The following is a 16,104-nucleotide window of genomic DNA, read 5'->3' as shown; positions in this document are numbered from 1 at the left end:
AACAGTGATATCACATCAAAAGACACAAGTTTGTAGTCGTCAGGTATCTGTACTGTCTTAATAGCGTCAATAAAGTTCTCCGTAGATTGTAGTTTGCGTCTTGATTTGTCAGTGAGGGGTTGCAGTATGGTTGTCAAGTACTTAGATAGTTGATACGTAGGGGACCCACAGAATGACACTATAGGCCGCATCGGTATACCAGGTTTGTGCAGTTTCGGTAGTCCGTAAAGTTTCGGTGGTTGAGGTACTGAGCACCTCAGTCGATAGTAGCGTTGAGTGTCAATAGCGTCAGTCTTTTTAAGCGTAAGTATTTTGCTGTTAAGTTTATGTTGAAGTGCTGGGGTCGGGTCGCGTTTAAGTTCTTCGTAAGTTTGTTTGTTGTTAACATGTGCGTCCTGAAAATACTAACGTACTGAAAAAAAGTAAGTAAAATATGGAGTCGCACTAACATACTGAAGGAAAGTTGATAAAATTTGTGGCCGTACTAAGAGTCTACTAACACACCAAAGGAAAGTAAGTAAAATATGCAGTCATACTAACGTACTGAAGGAAAGTTAGTTAAGGTGGCCGAACATGGTTTTCGAACGCGCTTTTGCCGATGCGATTCAGCGCGTGCACAAGGATTGCAAAAAACAAACATGTTGTCAATAGAGCGATCACTTTATTTGCCCAATGCCTGCATTATCTGTGCTATTTTTCTCTATAATTGAATGCAGTGTATTGACTGTTTTAATCTTTTATTGCAAAGATATGTTACAAAAGGTAACGATGCAAAGAACCCAGCAATTCTCAGCTTTTTCGTTGTTACCAAAAGAACCCAGTTAAATGCAGCGCATGCATAGTAGGTCAAAAAATTGCAATTAAATGAAAAATTCCTTTCTCGAAAATACGCCTTTTTCTCGAGAACCACTCATTAGAATTTCACGAAATTTGGCACAAAAATACTTTAGGAAATAAGTAACTGGAGTACTGAAAAAAATTGAACTTTAACAAAGGAAATTCTGGATATTCCAGTGAACCTTCAACAAGGGATAATTAAAGATCTCTCTGTGAAATTATTATAAAAATGGTGTTAACTTGTGAGTATCGTTACAAGCTTGCTGCATGCAAATTATAAAGAAAACCTAATGACTAGATTTTCTACAAAATCAACAAAAGCGATTTTAAAGGCCCGTTTATATTTGTTCATGTTGCCATGGCAATGGCACATACATCAGCTAAGCTATCAAAAAACCAAAGTTTGCGTTGTTAACTTGCTTGCTGCCAATTTTGGCAACCAAGGGATCAAGGGTTTTAGAGAAAAAGGTGAATGAAACATAGGTATCAAAAACTGTGTTCAGCCACCTGAAAAATGCGGCCACACTAACATACTGAAGGGAAGATATGCGGTGGTACTAACGTAACTATAGGTACTTGACCACAGTCTCTGTTTCAAATTATGACTATTGACAACGTGGACAATTGCGACACTTAACTACCATGTTTTTTTTTTAAGTCCCACAACACAGTATTACGGGCAAGCATAATTTGGAGCATACATGTAATAGTTGGATTTTGAGGGAAATATGAACCAGCTCTAAGCCAACCCTTAAAATACCAAACTACTGTAAATTCCCATTTATAAGCCCTCCCAGATATAAGCCCCTCTGGTTATAGGTCCCTCTACGTGTAAAGCTCCTTTGGATCTAAACACCCCCCCCCCCTTCTAGTTTGAAATGAAATGAATTTGATTAATAATGATCTTTTAAAGTTTAAATAAAAGTCAGTACATGAAAAACATATTTCAATCAACATTGCACTAGCTCATTTCGAAACATTTTTTTATTCTTCTTATAAGCCCCCCCCTGGATATAAGCCCTTCTGTTTTTAAGCCCATCAAACCCTATGTATGTTCTCTTACAATAGCCCACTTAATCCAAATAACGGACACTTTCCTCTGACAAGAGTGACATGCTCCAATACCAAGTTGACCTCACTTTACAGATACTTATCATCTTTAACAGTTACTGTACACGGTATATGCTAATTTTTTCCCAATCAAACGGAAAGAGTAAGTAGAAAGCAAAGTTATCAGAGACTGTTGTGGAAATATTAGTTTCTACTATTGATGACACCTCTTAGATATTTACTGGTAGTGTGATTTTAAACTATATAGCATGCTGAATGACGGTAGGTTCCCATATTTTCCTCTCACCCAAAAAGAAAAACGAGTTAAAATCATCAAAATTTAATGATAACAGAAAAGTCTGTGATGCTTATTCTAAGAGGCTACATAAAAAGTACACCCGGCCGAATTCCAGACAATGCTTCTATTAATGGTGAAAACTTGAAGTGAAAAAAAATCAGCAATCAGGAAAATTTTACTTCCTCCAGCATATCAAGCTACACAAAAATGGTGTGTACCAATATTCGCACTTTCCTTAAAACGTTAGCAAGTCACCAAATTTACTTTCTTTGAGTAACTATGTTAGCATGGCTGCTAATTTCACCACATTTACTTTCCTTTGTACATCAGTACATTTGGATGGTCGCATATTTCACCAAATTTACTTCAGTTCCTTAGTGCCTTAGTACATTTCTTTGACCCTTCTTTCAGTTCAAAGCTTTCTTTAGTACGTTAATACAACCCCTGTTTCAAAGCTTTCTTTGGTATGTTAGTACAACCCTTGTTTTAATGAAAACTTTCCTTAGTACGTTAGTTCTACGCTTGTTTCCATTTAAAACTTTCTATTGCATTCATAACTGCATGGAAACAACAGAAATAACACTTAAATTTTATTTAGATTTTTCGGCAAATGCGTCAAGTACTTAGTACAGGAAAAATTGAAATAACCTTTTCCTATTCTGTGCTTGGTATGATCTAGATGTGTGATCTTAAAACCATAGAGTTCATTTTGTAATGAATGCATTCAGGCTTAGAGTTGAATAAAAACTTCTACAACAGACCGAAAACTGTTGGTAACCATGGTAACATGTCACCGTTTTATATGAATGTGCAAGAGAAGAAGTACAAAGTGATCGGTGGTAAACACACAGCAAGTGCTCTACGAAAACTCCTATGGTAACACAAGGTTCATAAAACGGGCATCAGTTGTAAATTTGTGCTGATTTCGTGTTTGGGTAATGCACCTTCATTTCAGCAATACTTTATAACCATTAAATGAAAGAGGACAAAAGGCATCCTAGCAATTGTGGCACGAACAGGAGGAGCAGGCAGCACTGATTCTTCTACTGGATCTCCGAAGTAGCTGCACAGGAGAAGGATCCTCTGTTGTGCTTGGCAACACAGACTCGGGTGGCTCAGCAGAGGAGCAGGCAGCACTTACAGGGCATACGGGGGCACTGCTGGTACTATGCTCTTCGTGATCCGCTGCACATGAGATGGAGTCGGCTACTGGAACATCGTCAGGGACTTCATCACTTTGGGACTGAAAAGACTCTCCAGTAGCGCAAAGATGACAACTGTTTCTCCGAAGTGTTCCACCTTTCTCAGTGGCTACCAGGTATGAACGTGGGGTATCTGCCACATGTTGGACAATGCCTGGCATCCAGGTACCACTAGCTGGATTGAAGACTCGAATGTGATTTTCTGGGAGCAACGAATGAAGTGGCTGCCGGGCTGTTTCATCATTTTGCACCTTCTGCTTGTCTTGTCTGAGTTGCAGTTTCACGTTGATGTCTCCATCTGCAGAGATTGAGGGCTTTGACACAGCTGGTAGATTTGTCTGATATACTTGGCCATTCAAAAGCTCTGCAGGGGAAGGTAAATCATGACTGAGGGGGGTACTACAGAGAGAAAGCATAGCCAAATGAGAGTCCTAGCCAGATTCCTTACACTTGTGCAAAAGATCCTTCACAGTCTGCATTGTCCTCTCACTAAAACCATTGGACTGAGGATATGGGGGCCTGGATGTGACATGAGTAAATCCATAGCTACGACTGAACTCTTGGAAGGCAGCAGATGTATACTGTGAGCCATTGTCTGTTACCAGTTTACTTGGGATCCCATGTTTTTCGAAGACAGATTTCAGATGTGCAATGACTGCAGGTGACTGGATGCTAGTGAGCTTTTTTACCACAGGAAACTTACTATAGTAGTCAATGACTAACAAGTAGTTGGCATTGTTCCAGTAGAATATATCAGAGCCTAAGGTGTGTCATGGCTTCTGCGGCACATCATGAGGCAGCAAAGGTTCCTTGACATTCAACTTCTGGTCACACTGGCATGGGGGCAGCTCTTAACCAGCTCTTCAATATCATGGTTGATGTTTGCCCAGAATACTGATCCCTTTGCCCTGAGCTTGCATTTCTCAGCACCCTGATGGGCATAATGTAGCTGTTTCAGGACATGAGATTGAAGAGACCCAGGGATTACAATACGCGTGCCCTTCAGGATCAGGCCATCGGCTACATTAAGCTCATCACAATAGTTCCAGTAAGCATGAAGATAGGCAGAGCAGTTAGATCTCTTTTCAGGCCATCCATGCTTAACGATTTCACGCAGGGCTGATAAGGTTGTATCTGTATCAGTTTCTTCTCTTATCTGGGCCACTCTTGTTGGGCTTGCATTAAGATGAAGATGGACCTCGTGTACAGATACATCAGGCCCTTGTACGTCTTTACCATAACATGAGCTGATTCTTGAATGAGCGTCAGCAACAGGTATGTCCTTTCCGGGGACATATTTGATTTGTGTGTCGTACTTCTGTATGGGCAGCATCATCCTAGCGATGCGGGGTGGTGCACTTGACAGATACTTTTTGAAGATAGCTTCTAGCGGCTTGTGGTCAGATTCCACAACAACGGGCCGGCCATAGGCATAATAATGGAACTTCTCCAAACCAAACAGGACAGCGAACATTTCCCTCTCAATGTTGGAGTAGCAACTCTCAGTTGTGGTCAACAACTTGCTAGCGCACTCCACTGGACCGTTGGCTTGTAGGAGAACAGCACTTAAACCCCTCAATGAGGCATCCACCTGAATGGTTACGGGCTGGGTACTGTCAAAGTACTGCAATGAGGTAGGGGTCCTGATTGACTTCTTGATGCGGTCTATGGCAGACTGATGTTCAGGACTCCAGACAAATTCACTTGTTTTCTTCGTGAGTGCCCAGAGACTAGCTGCCATGTATGCCAAGTTATGAATGAAACGACTCAGGAAGTGGACCATCCCAAGGAATGTTTGTAGATCTGCAAGGCTGGTTGAGGGGTCCATAGACATTGTGGAGTCAATCTTCCGTGGATCAGGCTGGAGACCTTCAGCACCTATGATATGGCCAAAGAAGGGAATTCGAGTGCACCTGAATTTACATTTGTGCAGGTTGAAGGGAAGACCAGTCTCACGAGCACACTGAAGAACAGCATGAAGGTTTTCATCATGATCGCTAAAATCACTGTTGTAGCCATACACAACAATGTCATCTGCAATTCCAGTGACACATGGTAAGTCACCAAAGGTTTCGTGCACTTTCCTTTGGAAAATGTCCTGGGCACAAACTAGGCCGAAAGGCAGATGTAAAAATCTGTATGTTCCAAACGGTGAATTAAAGGTTGTCAACGGCGAGCTTTCCTGGGTAAGCTTGATATTCCAGTAACCGCGGTGTGCATCAAGAATCGAGAAGCATTTAGCACCATTAAGTTTAGGTAGAACATCCTCTAGTGTAGGTGTAAAGTAGTGTGGGCTCTTGATAGCACAGTTCAGATTTTTAAGGTCCAGGCAAAGCTGCAGTGCACCAGTGCTCTTTACAAGGGAGTTGACCCAGTCAGCAGGCTCAGTAACTTTTGCTTAGATTTCTTGCTCAACCAATGAATCAATTTCCTTCTTCAAGAGCTCCCTGAGGTCCTCTGGAACTCTTTGTGGAGGGTGCACAACTGGAGGAACAGCAGGATCAACTGTAATGTGATATTTGCTCTGAAAGCAACCAACACCTTGAAAGCAATCCTTGAACTGTTTGAGCACCTGCTCTTCAGCAACTGGATCTCGGTCGCAGATAGGTCAAGGTGGAGTGCTTGGCTTGGAAGCCCCTTCGTGGTTTGTGATACTGAAATTCATAGTTACCAGGTTCAAATCTGTGCATGTTGGCAGACCTAATAGTGGGAATGCCACCAGGGTTACAGGATGCATTTGGGAAGAGCGACTTGTACCTACTCAGAAAGATAATGTTTCCCTCAACCTTACACAAGAGCAGTTTCTTACAGTGATCTGAGACCACTTCTACCTTTAGGAAGGCTTGAGTCTCATTCTTGGTGATCTGATTAACTGACAAGGTATGGAAGTATGGCTGATCTGGAACTTGGCTGTCTTCACTTTGATCACGAGCCTGAAGGCTATGAAAATGCTTCTTTCTATCAGATTTCCCTTTTGAAGGTTTAGGAAGCTTTTGACGACCATGCTTAGTCTTCCCCTTTCTGTCAGACTTCGATAAATGACAGACTTTTCTCCAATGGTTCTCTTTTCCGCATGCACCACATTTTGAACCATAAGCAGGACAAAAAGATTGCTCAGAAATTTCGTGCTCGGTACCGCAACATCCACACAAACAAACGGTGGGGCCGTAGGGCCTGATGGGAGGATCACAATTTAGCGTGTCAACGTGACTTGAAGTACGAGGTGAAATTTCTGTAATTTAGTTACTTGTTACCTCTTCAGTCTGGGCGATATCCAGAGCGGTATCAAGCATTAGAGTGGCGTCCTTGTCTAGGGGCTTGGTTTGGGTACACTTGGAATTAGATCCAAAGATAAGAGCATCGATGATATGCTCATCAGGGCTCGTAAATCGACATTCTTCGACCAGAATTCAAATTTTCTTCACAAATGAATCCACTGTCGTGCCAGGTTCTTGCTTCAGGGTCCTGAGCTTGTACCTTGAGAGCTGAAAGTTGCTCATTGGAGATGAGTAGTTCTCAAAGCGAGTCCAGTAGGTATCGAGTTTCTTCTTCTCCGCAGCAGATAAGGCCCACATGGAAGGTAATTCGATGCCATCATCACCTGAGCAGATGAGAAGGTAGCTCATTTGTTCTTCCGATTTTTCTTTCAGTGGGCCAGAGAAGTAAAATTCGTATCAAGCTTTAAACTTCTTGAAGGCTTGTGGAGTGTCCTGTGAATGCCAATCCATGGTTGGGATTGGTAAACTTGCGAGTTCTGCCATCTTGGTTCCGACGAGCGTAAAACAGGATTAACTATCGGTCTGGTTTGCTGAAGATACAGTAGCGGTGAGCAGTTGACAAATTGACAACCACTCCTGACGCCATGTTGTAGTTGTTAAGGAAACTAGGAGGCATACGGCCAAGGAAAAACACACACTTCAATCACACAAGCACCATGTAGAAAAAGTCACAAGTTGCATTATCAATACTGCTTATATATACCGGGGGCCTAGGAACTAACAAGCGACCGCAGACCAGAAGCCGAGACAGGTTTCTTAGCGATACTACGACAGTTCATAAAAGGGGCACCAGTTGTAGATTTGTGCTGATTTCGTGTATGGAGAAGATAATGCACCTTCATTTCAGCGGTACTCTATAGCCATTAAATGGAAGAGGACAAAAGGCATCCTAACAATTGTGGCATGCATAATTTGCATTCGATGGTAGTTTGGCTCTGTGGTATGATGGTATGAAAGCATAAAAATAATACCCAAATGCAGTCAGCAGGGTAAAATTAAAAAAGTCATAAAATACTGAAAGTCAAAAACATACTGGCTGGGTAAGTCTGAGAAATTATGAAACAGCCATAATATTCACCTTTTGGTGTAATTTCCAGAGGTGAATATAAGAATTGGACTTTCTGATTGGTTAAAAAAGCTCATCATGTGACGCTTTATTCACCCCACTGGAGCTTGGTGACTAAGTTCGCCATCTTTGCCATCTCAGCAAGTAAACATGGCGGACACTTGCTGAATGAAGTTTTCATTTATTCGAAAGGCATCACTCAATTCAGGATATTAGAAAGGATGGAGAATTTTCAAAGTGACCGCTGTCGCCCTTAGACCAAAAATTTTTCCAAGAACTTGTATTCAAGGCATTTAAGAATCGTAAACGCAATGGTTACGTTGATCGATCGATTGACTGACATTTATGTTCCTTCAAACTAAAGATACTCATTTTTAGACGATGATGGCAGCTGTGAATGAAGTCAACAACGATAAAACAAAGGAACCGGATGAATTTATTTTCGTAGTTCTTCGCTCATTTGTTTTACTGCCGAACTCGATGAGTAAATTGATTCACAATCAATGTACATGTAAGCTTATTATTAAAATTATGGCAGCACATGTGTATTACGTCTGTGTTTTATGTTTTAGTCTGTTATTTTTTAGTCCTTTATATTCACCTCTGAAAATTATACTAAAACAATTATTCGCCTCAGGCTCAGTGAACTTTGGTGAATATTCACCTTGATTTCATCTTGGTGAATATTCACCAATGTTCACCTCGCCTTTGGCGAATAATTGTTAATTAAAATACTTCAGAGCAATGGTATCTTTTGGATTATCTTGTTTCATTGTTACAAATTGGACAATTTAGTAATTTAAAAGTTATCTTGCTAGGCCAGTCTCTATGACTTTATATTCTTTCCTTACTTTAGACAATTCATTATTTTGTTTCATAGTTTCCTCCTGATTGTGTCTCTGAATTGTTCCTAAAATCTATGTAGGGGCAATTTCAGGGGAATGAATTACAGTACTAAAAGCAAATTAGCTATAGTTTAACTTAATATTATAACAGTCCATTCCTCGGTTGTCGTTTTAGACTCTGCTTACTCTCTACATGTTTCATTGTGTTACAGGTGAAGTTCAAGATGCAAAGGGTCAGGTGAATTATCTTGTTGTTGGAGCTTGGAATACTGGTCTTGAATTACACTCAGCAGATGGTAAAATGACATGCTTGTGCATTAATTTTTAATTTCCTATTAATTGAGTTTGAATATTCCACTTAATGGAATTAACCCATGTTATGGTACTATGCAAAAGTGGCTCTGGCAAGCAAATTGTGAACCTTTGGCAAAAGTTTTCTGATATTTCACTTGATAGAAACATGGAAAACATGTTTTCTATTTCTTTTAGAACATGCCATGACAAAAAGAGAAAACAGCTTGTTTATTTTGATCATCACCATGGAAATTCTCTTTGTTTGCGCCACTGTTACGTCAACAGCTTGTGCTAGTTCTGTGTTTCTATCGAGTTATAGAAACAAAATTTTTAGCCAATCAGTGCGCATATTTCTGTGGGCTATTTTCTAAAATATTGCTAATATTAGAGGATCAGGCTTGTTTAGTACAATGAACTGTGAATTGTTACATGCAGTTAACACATTATGCAAGTGAAAAACTTTTGCTGGACTGGTGCAGGAAGTTTGTTCATAGCCTGAAATGTCAGTCCTTGGATGAAGACTGACATGCATATCAAAGTAGAAATATACTGTCCACAACCTTGGTATGATTCAACACAAAATAGAATACAGGAGACTGATTACGGAAAGAAGATATTCAGGTATATGTGTTATAATATATATAGAGTGGAACCCCGCCTTATGGCCATCCATTAATACAGCCACCTTGGTATTACAGCCATTTTGTTCTGGCCCAAAGAAAAGCTCAGTGAGTCATTTTTAGTGCAGAGTGCACTATTGGGATAGTTATGGAGGCTGTCTGCTGCTAAGGCGCTATGGTGCTATGGCGTTATGGCCCTATGGCACTAAGGTGTAAACTTTAATGTTTGTTTAATTAATTAATTTCAATTAATTAATTAGTCTAGAGGCAAGGAGGTGGTGGGGGCGGGGTGGGAAAGGTACATGTGTACTCTATACGTAAAACATGTTCCATCACTGTCAGTTAGGTGTGAATATCACAAAGCTATATATTTGTTTCAGTTAACCCCTTGCTCTGCCTGTGGTACCATTCTCTTTAGCACAAAACTAATTTGCTCTAAATGTGTGCGGAGATTAGTTAGCGTTCGTGGCTTCTATATTAGGTGGAGGATACATTGCATATGGAATCACACACAAAAGTTGAGTGGTTTTCCTTATGGTAGAACTCAACATGTAAGACGCATGTGTTCTAGCAGCATTAGTGTTATACACTATCTTTCCATGTGGTATTTTATGTGTCATGTCATGTGACCAAGGACGGCAGTTATTTTTTAGGTAGCGCCAATTGTCCCTTTTCATTGCAAAAGTGAAACATTACTGTGGCTGTGTAGCTTTTAGAATTACACAAGGTTCAAATGTGTTGCTTCTCCTTAGTGGCTTGTTTATTTCTTGCCTTAATTGTGTCTGTAAGAGAGACCAAAAAGTTCCCAAGTTAGTGGCTTTAATACTCTGCAAATTGTAAATTTGAGACAGGTAAACCAGTAAAGTGCTCAAATATTGCTGCAGACTCCGTGGCACCTAATGAATGCGTAAATTAAGTTAATCAGTCTCTGAGGAGACTCATTCATATCGGTCAAGTAGCGCTGTTTATCTTCAATACTTTTCATTGGAATGCTTCTCAGCCATCAATATCGTTGTGTGTTAATTTTGAATTGTTTTATTGTTGACAACAAAGGTGGAAACAGAAAAAGAAAGTGGTATTTCGTGACTATCTGATAATTAAATTAGTTCTTGTTCATCGGTGATAAGAAAATGTACATTTTTAGTAAAACAACATCGTTTCTGTTCTGTTTCAATCTTCATCACCACATCAGATATTTGACATTCTTTCATTTATCTCCAAAAAAACAAGCACATCTTCCGTATGTGTTGAAGAAAACAAGGGTTACATATTACATGCTTTTAAAAGGAAAACAAAAGTATCAAGTTACAAAGTTGGCGTGAAGAGCTAAATTGTCACATTTACTGCTTCAATGTATTATTGAATTTAAAATGAACGAAAATCAAGGTAAAACACCAATAGTAATTTGTACGTAATTTTTGGACCTTGAATGAAAATGCAACCTTGAGACACACACTGCTGAGGGGAAAAGCACTAGCAGACTACCAAGGTAGACAGAAACCGGAAGTGAACCGAGCACGGGTGAGTACTTATGGGACTACCGTGCCAGAGCTATCAATTGCACTCTGCACTATCTGAGATTGTCTCACTAGTCTTATTTAAAGGACCCCTTTAATACAGCCACCCTGTTAATACAGCAAGATTTTTGTGGCCTGTTGGTGACCAGATTAACAGGGCTCCACTGTAATTCAAATGCTGTAAACAAACCAGCACATTGCATACGTGAATTCATGTGACCCAAACACAGCTGTTCTTGTTGTCATTGGACCACCACTGTTTTTCATTTAAATGTTTTTGTTTTTGATAAAAGAAGGAAACAAATATATTCTAAGGCAAGCCAACTTTAGAAACAGGCCGGCAATGCGAACAGTGTCTAGTGCAGGATTGATACTGTGAATTGATAGTTTACATGCAGATATTGTTATGCCCTGAGAACTTTCTTGTGATGGTGGGTTCTAAACATAGGTTTGTATTTTGTTATTATTTATTCCTATTGTTGGGTTGAAAAGCTTTAAAAGTATTGTTAAGTGTTGTTTGCCCCATGCAGACATAAGAAATGGTTTTATTAACAACAGCTCAAGGTCATTGAAAAATAATTGTGTATGCAAAGTGTAGTATCAGGTGCTTTTATACTTTGTTGCTTTTTTATTTCGTTGTTATTTTCCCTTGCCCTCACTAATGTTTCCTGGTTGCCATAGCATGAATATGTCCCAAAATGAACTAACATATATCATACATATGGAAACAGTTATGTCAGAAAAAATGGCAAAGTACTAGCATTAGGAAACATTTCTGACTGATTCTACAGAGTGGAATACCAGCAACAAGGTTCGCCTCACATTCACATGCTTATATAGCTAGAAAATGCACCAGTATTTTTATTTCGTAATTTCCTAATGATGGTTTGTAGTGTTTTGAACTTCCGGGATCAGTGGACATGCAGATGTATGGAGACCCGTACATTGCGCAGAAGGGTTAATCTGTTAATCTGTCAGCCCTATTTATAGAGTTTTCACATGACGTCATCAAATCCAAAACTAAAGAGCCACCAAAGTGTTTATCCTCATCAGGCATAAGAGGTACTAAAGTTCTATCTGTTTACAACTTTCCAGCTCAATAGTGCCCTTCATTTGGAAACCAGGGCATTTTGAATTTCAAAGTTTAATGGTGGTGCATGACATAAAGCTACGATCATGTTTGTTGAAAAATATGTATTTATCTCATGATTTTTAGCCATTTAAGACATTGTCATATTTGGAAAAGTGCTTTTTCAAGTGTTTATTTGTTCAGTGCAGATAATCATTGCCCCAGATAACCAAAGTAAGTTACACATGTGTTAACACTATTTTCCGGCCACCATATTGGTGTACCAGAAAGGAACACCTACATAGTGGCTCCATACTAGGCTCTGTAATTTGCGCAGAACATTTCGACGAATATCTCAACTTTGGGACAACACACACACCTTAAACTTGGAGAACTGTCTTCTTTATTTGTCTTCAGTAATATCACAATTTCTTGACCTTTCTTGACCTCTTGACCATTTTTTTTGAGCTGATACATTGTGTGAAATTAACATTTTGCTGTTTTCTAAGTGAAATCAACATCCTTGCCGTCACTCGTCAATGTGAAATCAACATTTTAACCTATTTAGACCTGAAATCAACATTGTTGAGCTTATGTGCTGCTTGAAATTAACATTTTGCTGGTTTCTAGGTGAAAGGAACTTTCCTGTAGTGGAATGTTTCACGCACGAGCGTGAAATCAACATTTTTGAGCTTATGTGTAGTGTGAAAGTGACATTTTGCTGGTTTCTAAGTGAAATCAACATCCTTGCCATCATGCATCAAGGTGAAATCAACATTTTAACCATTTTTGACCTGAAATCAACAAAATTGAGCTCATATGTTGCGTGAAGTCCTTGCGGTTGCAGGTAAATGTGAAATCAACATTTTAACTGTCTTTGACCTGAAATCAACATATCTAGCTTGCGCGCTACGTCAAATTAATATTTTGCTGTAATTTGGGTGAAATTAATATCTTTGCGGTCGTGTGTTAACGAGAAATCAGCATTTAATTGTTTTTGACCTGAAATCAATATTTTTTAAGGTTACACATTGTGAGAAATCAACATTTTGCTGTATTTTAAGTGAAATGAATATCAGTTATTCTTTGTGGTCGCGTGCTGACGTGACGACAAATACAAGTTTTTTGCATACATAATATCTTGAAAATGATGCAAACTTCAGCAATAACACATTTACGTACGTATTTTGCTCAAAAGTGAATTTTGTCAAGAATGATCCAAATTTCGCATGCAGTTTTGTTTAGGTATGTTTAGCAATGTCCTGTAGTTTTTCCGCTAAAGTTTGCTTTGTTTTCGAGATATTGCGCATGCAAAAAACACTTGGTTTTTCCTAGCAGCGTCTTTATATTATACAGAGTACATGACACTGTCTATTTGGACTTATGGCTCAAAGGCATTGCCAATTTCTTCAAATCGCTCCTCAGGAGGAAGAGCTGATGCACCCTTTTAATACTACAACAGCAACTCCTGCTTTCACCCATCTTAGGTTTTGTAGGATTATATAGCAGTGTAGTAAAATGTGTGTGGTTTATTCTGACGAAAACATTTTTCACAGGTATTTTTTTTTAAATCACGAAAATTGCAAAACTTAAGTCTCAAACATTTTAAAGTAACAATTAGTTATGAGTTTAAGGTTTGCATTGTTGGGTTTGAAGTAAAACTGGTAAAAACTGGTTGTAGATCTGGTGTAAATTCTTGATTGCCTTGATTTTTGCTAGGAAAATAATAAGTAAGCTTTTTTAAACTTGTTCTACATTTGTTGAGCTAGATTACTGTTATTGTTATCACTGTTTAAGTAATTGAGTTTAAAATAAAACAGCTTAATGTGCTCTTTAAGATCTCGTGTGTATTCTTTCAACATAAATGGAACATTTTTGATGAAAGCATGTACTTTATAAAAGTTCACTTGCATAAGTTTGCAGTTCACAGCAACGCAGAGAATAGATGCCCTCTGTCTGTAGTCATTCAGCTTTTGTATGAGCCATTTGTGACATCTGGGTATAGTTAATATAGGGGAATGTAACTGTCATGCCTTGTAAACTTGAAACAAAGGAGACAATAATAGTTATGTTGGAAGGTCCACTGCCATGAACAACATTTTGTTTTCTGTCTAACCAAAAATGTTTTAATGGTTTTCTCAGAAGTAAACAGTTATTGTGTTGAACAAAAACTAAGTTCTTTGTTAGGCTTCATAACCATTCCCCTCTATAAACTATGATCTGGGGTACCATGCCTCTGTATTTGTTTTGTGTACATGCGTTAAAAAATGCATCTGTTCAGTTTCAATGGCACATTATTTAGTAAGTTCGTGTATATGCAAATGCTGAACATACTGTTAAGTTTAGTTGTGTCTTTCAGATAGTATTATGGACCCCATTGATCTATGGACAGCAAATACCAAGCCACAAGATTCGTCAAGGTACAAGTTCTTATTGCAGGCAGCCCTACACTCTCGTGATTTGAACAGTTTTTGTTCAATAATGCTCTTACCTAATGGCTCCTGTAATTTTGACGTAATATATCAAACACAAAAGACTGTGTTTCACCATGTTTCCAAACACCGAGAAGAGAGTTGAAAATACAGTGCACAGTGGAGTATTTTTGACGAACTTCGAGGTGTTTGGCAATGTAGTCAAACACTGTCTTGAGTGTTTGATATATCTTCTCAATCGAAACTAAAACTAAGGAGAAAATGGAGAAATAAAATCATAAAAATCTACCAGTGAGGCCAATCACAAAATTGTGCAACTGGAAAATATTGGCTTAAAGTAAAGAAATGGCTTTTTAGCTTCTTGATTTTATGAGGCATTGATAATTTACAGAGTGAAATATTTTTGGTGTGTGTTAAATATTTTGCAACTGCTATACAAGACCTGTTTGTTCAAGCATGAGGAAATTGGTGACATGACATCCTTTTGGTCAATTTCAGTAGAAATAACGACCAGACTATAAAGGTTGGCACACACGAAGGGACTAGAACTAGTCCCTGCAACTAGGTGGGGGGACAAGTCCCATTGTGTGAACTGGCCATTTTTACCACAAAATCTGGTCGGAGGGACTAAAATTTAGTCACTGCGACTAGTCCCACAAATTCAAACTGGTTTGAGCTGAATAGGTCACCCTGTAAAAATAAAGATTACTTTACTTTACTTTAAAAGAACCTTGATATCACCTTGGGTTCTGGTTGGTCCATTTCAAATTTGTTAAATTGTGTAGTCATTTGATGGACAAGTTAGGATTATCATGGCAACAGGAGTGTTACACGATAAGTAACACAAGATGCAGAATAATCTACAACCCTTTTTGAGTTATTTTTTTGTAAAAAAAATGCCTCTTATTCGGCGCGTCAGGTATGTTATGGATGGGTCAATGGATGAGTGAGTGAGAGATGTATGTATGTCACACCAATCAGATTGGATCTACTATAAACAGCCAATCAAATTCTTGTTGTAAAGATAAATGGTATGTGAGAAGATTTGATCCTGACACAGTTTAGAACGGCCATATTTATTTTTCTATAAAAGAGGAGGAAGTATTCAGATATTGGTCTTACTTCGACATTTTCTGTGGGTTAGGCTGAGGATTTAAGTTAGGAACGAGATGAGCCTTGAGGTTTGAAACAGTTTGTGAGTTAGTAGTATGCAAATGCAATGAGATATTTTTATTTTTAGTTACAAAGGTAACTTGATACTTTTGTTTTTCACGAGGAGTAAATTCAATTAGAGGTCATGAATCGTCGCTTCTAGTTCTTAGGACATGTTTTAGAGGAAACAAGACTATTTAGATTAGAAACAGTTCTAACATTTACAATAGTAAGTGCAATTGACGATTGTTTTGTTCTTGCTGCATGCAAATATAACAAGATATTTGTATTTTTTAGTTACAAAGGGTAATTTGACACTCTTGTTTTTCACACGGGAGTAAATTCAATTAGAGCTGACGAATCGTCACCACTCTTTCCCACGAGATGTTTGCTATCTTTAGTTACAAATGGTAACTTAACACTTTCGTTTTTTATATGGGAGTA

At 38.7% G+C, this 16,104-nt stretch overlaps 2 protein-coding genes across 3 annotated transcripts in view; one reads left to right on the top strand and one right to left on the bottom strand.

Annotated features, from left to right (window-relative positions):
* Positions 1-16,104, bottom strand: part of LOC145482671 (endothelin-converting enzyme 1-like) — a 434,574-nt gene that overhangs the window by 47,037 nt on the left and 371,433 nt on the right. The gene's annotated exons all lie outside the window — the stretch shown is intronic.
* LOC145482693 (oxysterol-binding protein 2-like) overlaps positions 1-16,104 on the top strand; it is a 157,658-nt gene that overhangs the window by 88,759 nt on the left and 52,795 nt on the right. For both annotated transcript variants that reach the window (XM_081461332.1, XM_081461333.1), the window contains 2 exons: positions 8,789-8,872; positions 14,436-14,496. In XM_081461332.1, coding sequence (XP_081317458.1) covers positions 8,789-8,872; positions 14,436-14,496 — 145 coding nt within the window. The remainder of the gene's footprint in view (positions 1-8,788; positions 8,873-14,435; positions 14,497-16,104) is intronic.

This window comes from Orbicella franksi, chromosome 3 (assembly GCF_964199315.1).
Source record: "Orbicella franksi chromosome 3, jaOrbFran1.1, whole genome shotgun sequence".
Taxonomy (NCBI): domain Eukaryota; kingdom Metazoa; phylum Cnidaria; class Anthozoa; order Scleractinia; family Merulinidae; genus Orbicella; species Orbicella franksi.
Note: the sequence above shows the minus strand (reverse complement) of the source record. Positions and strands in the feature narration are given on the sequence as shown.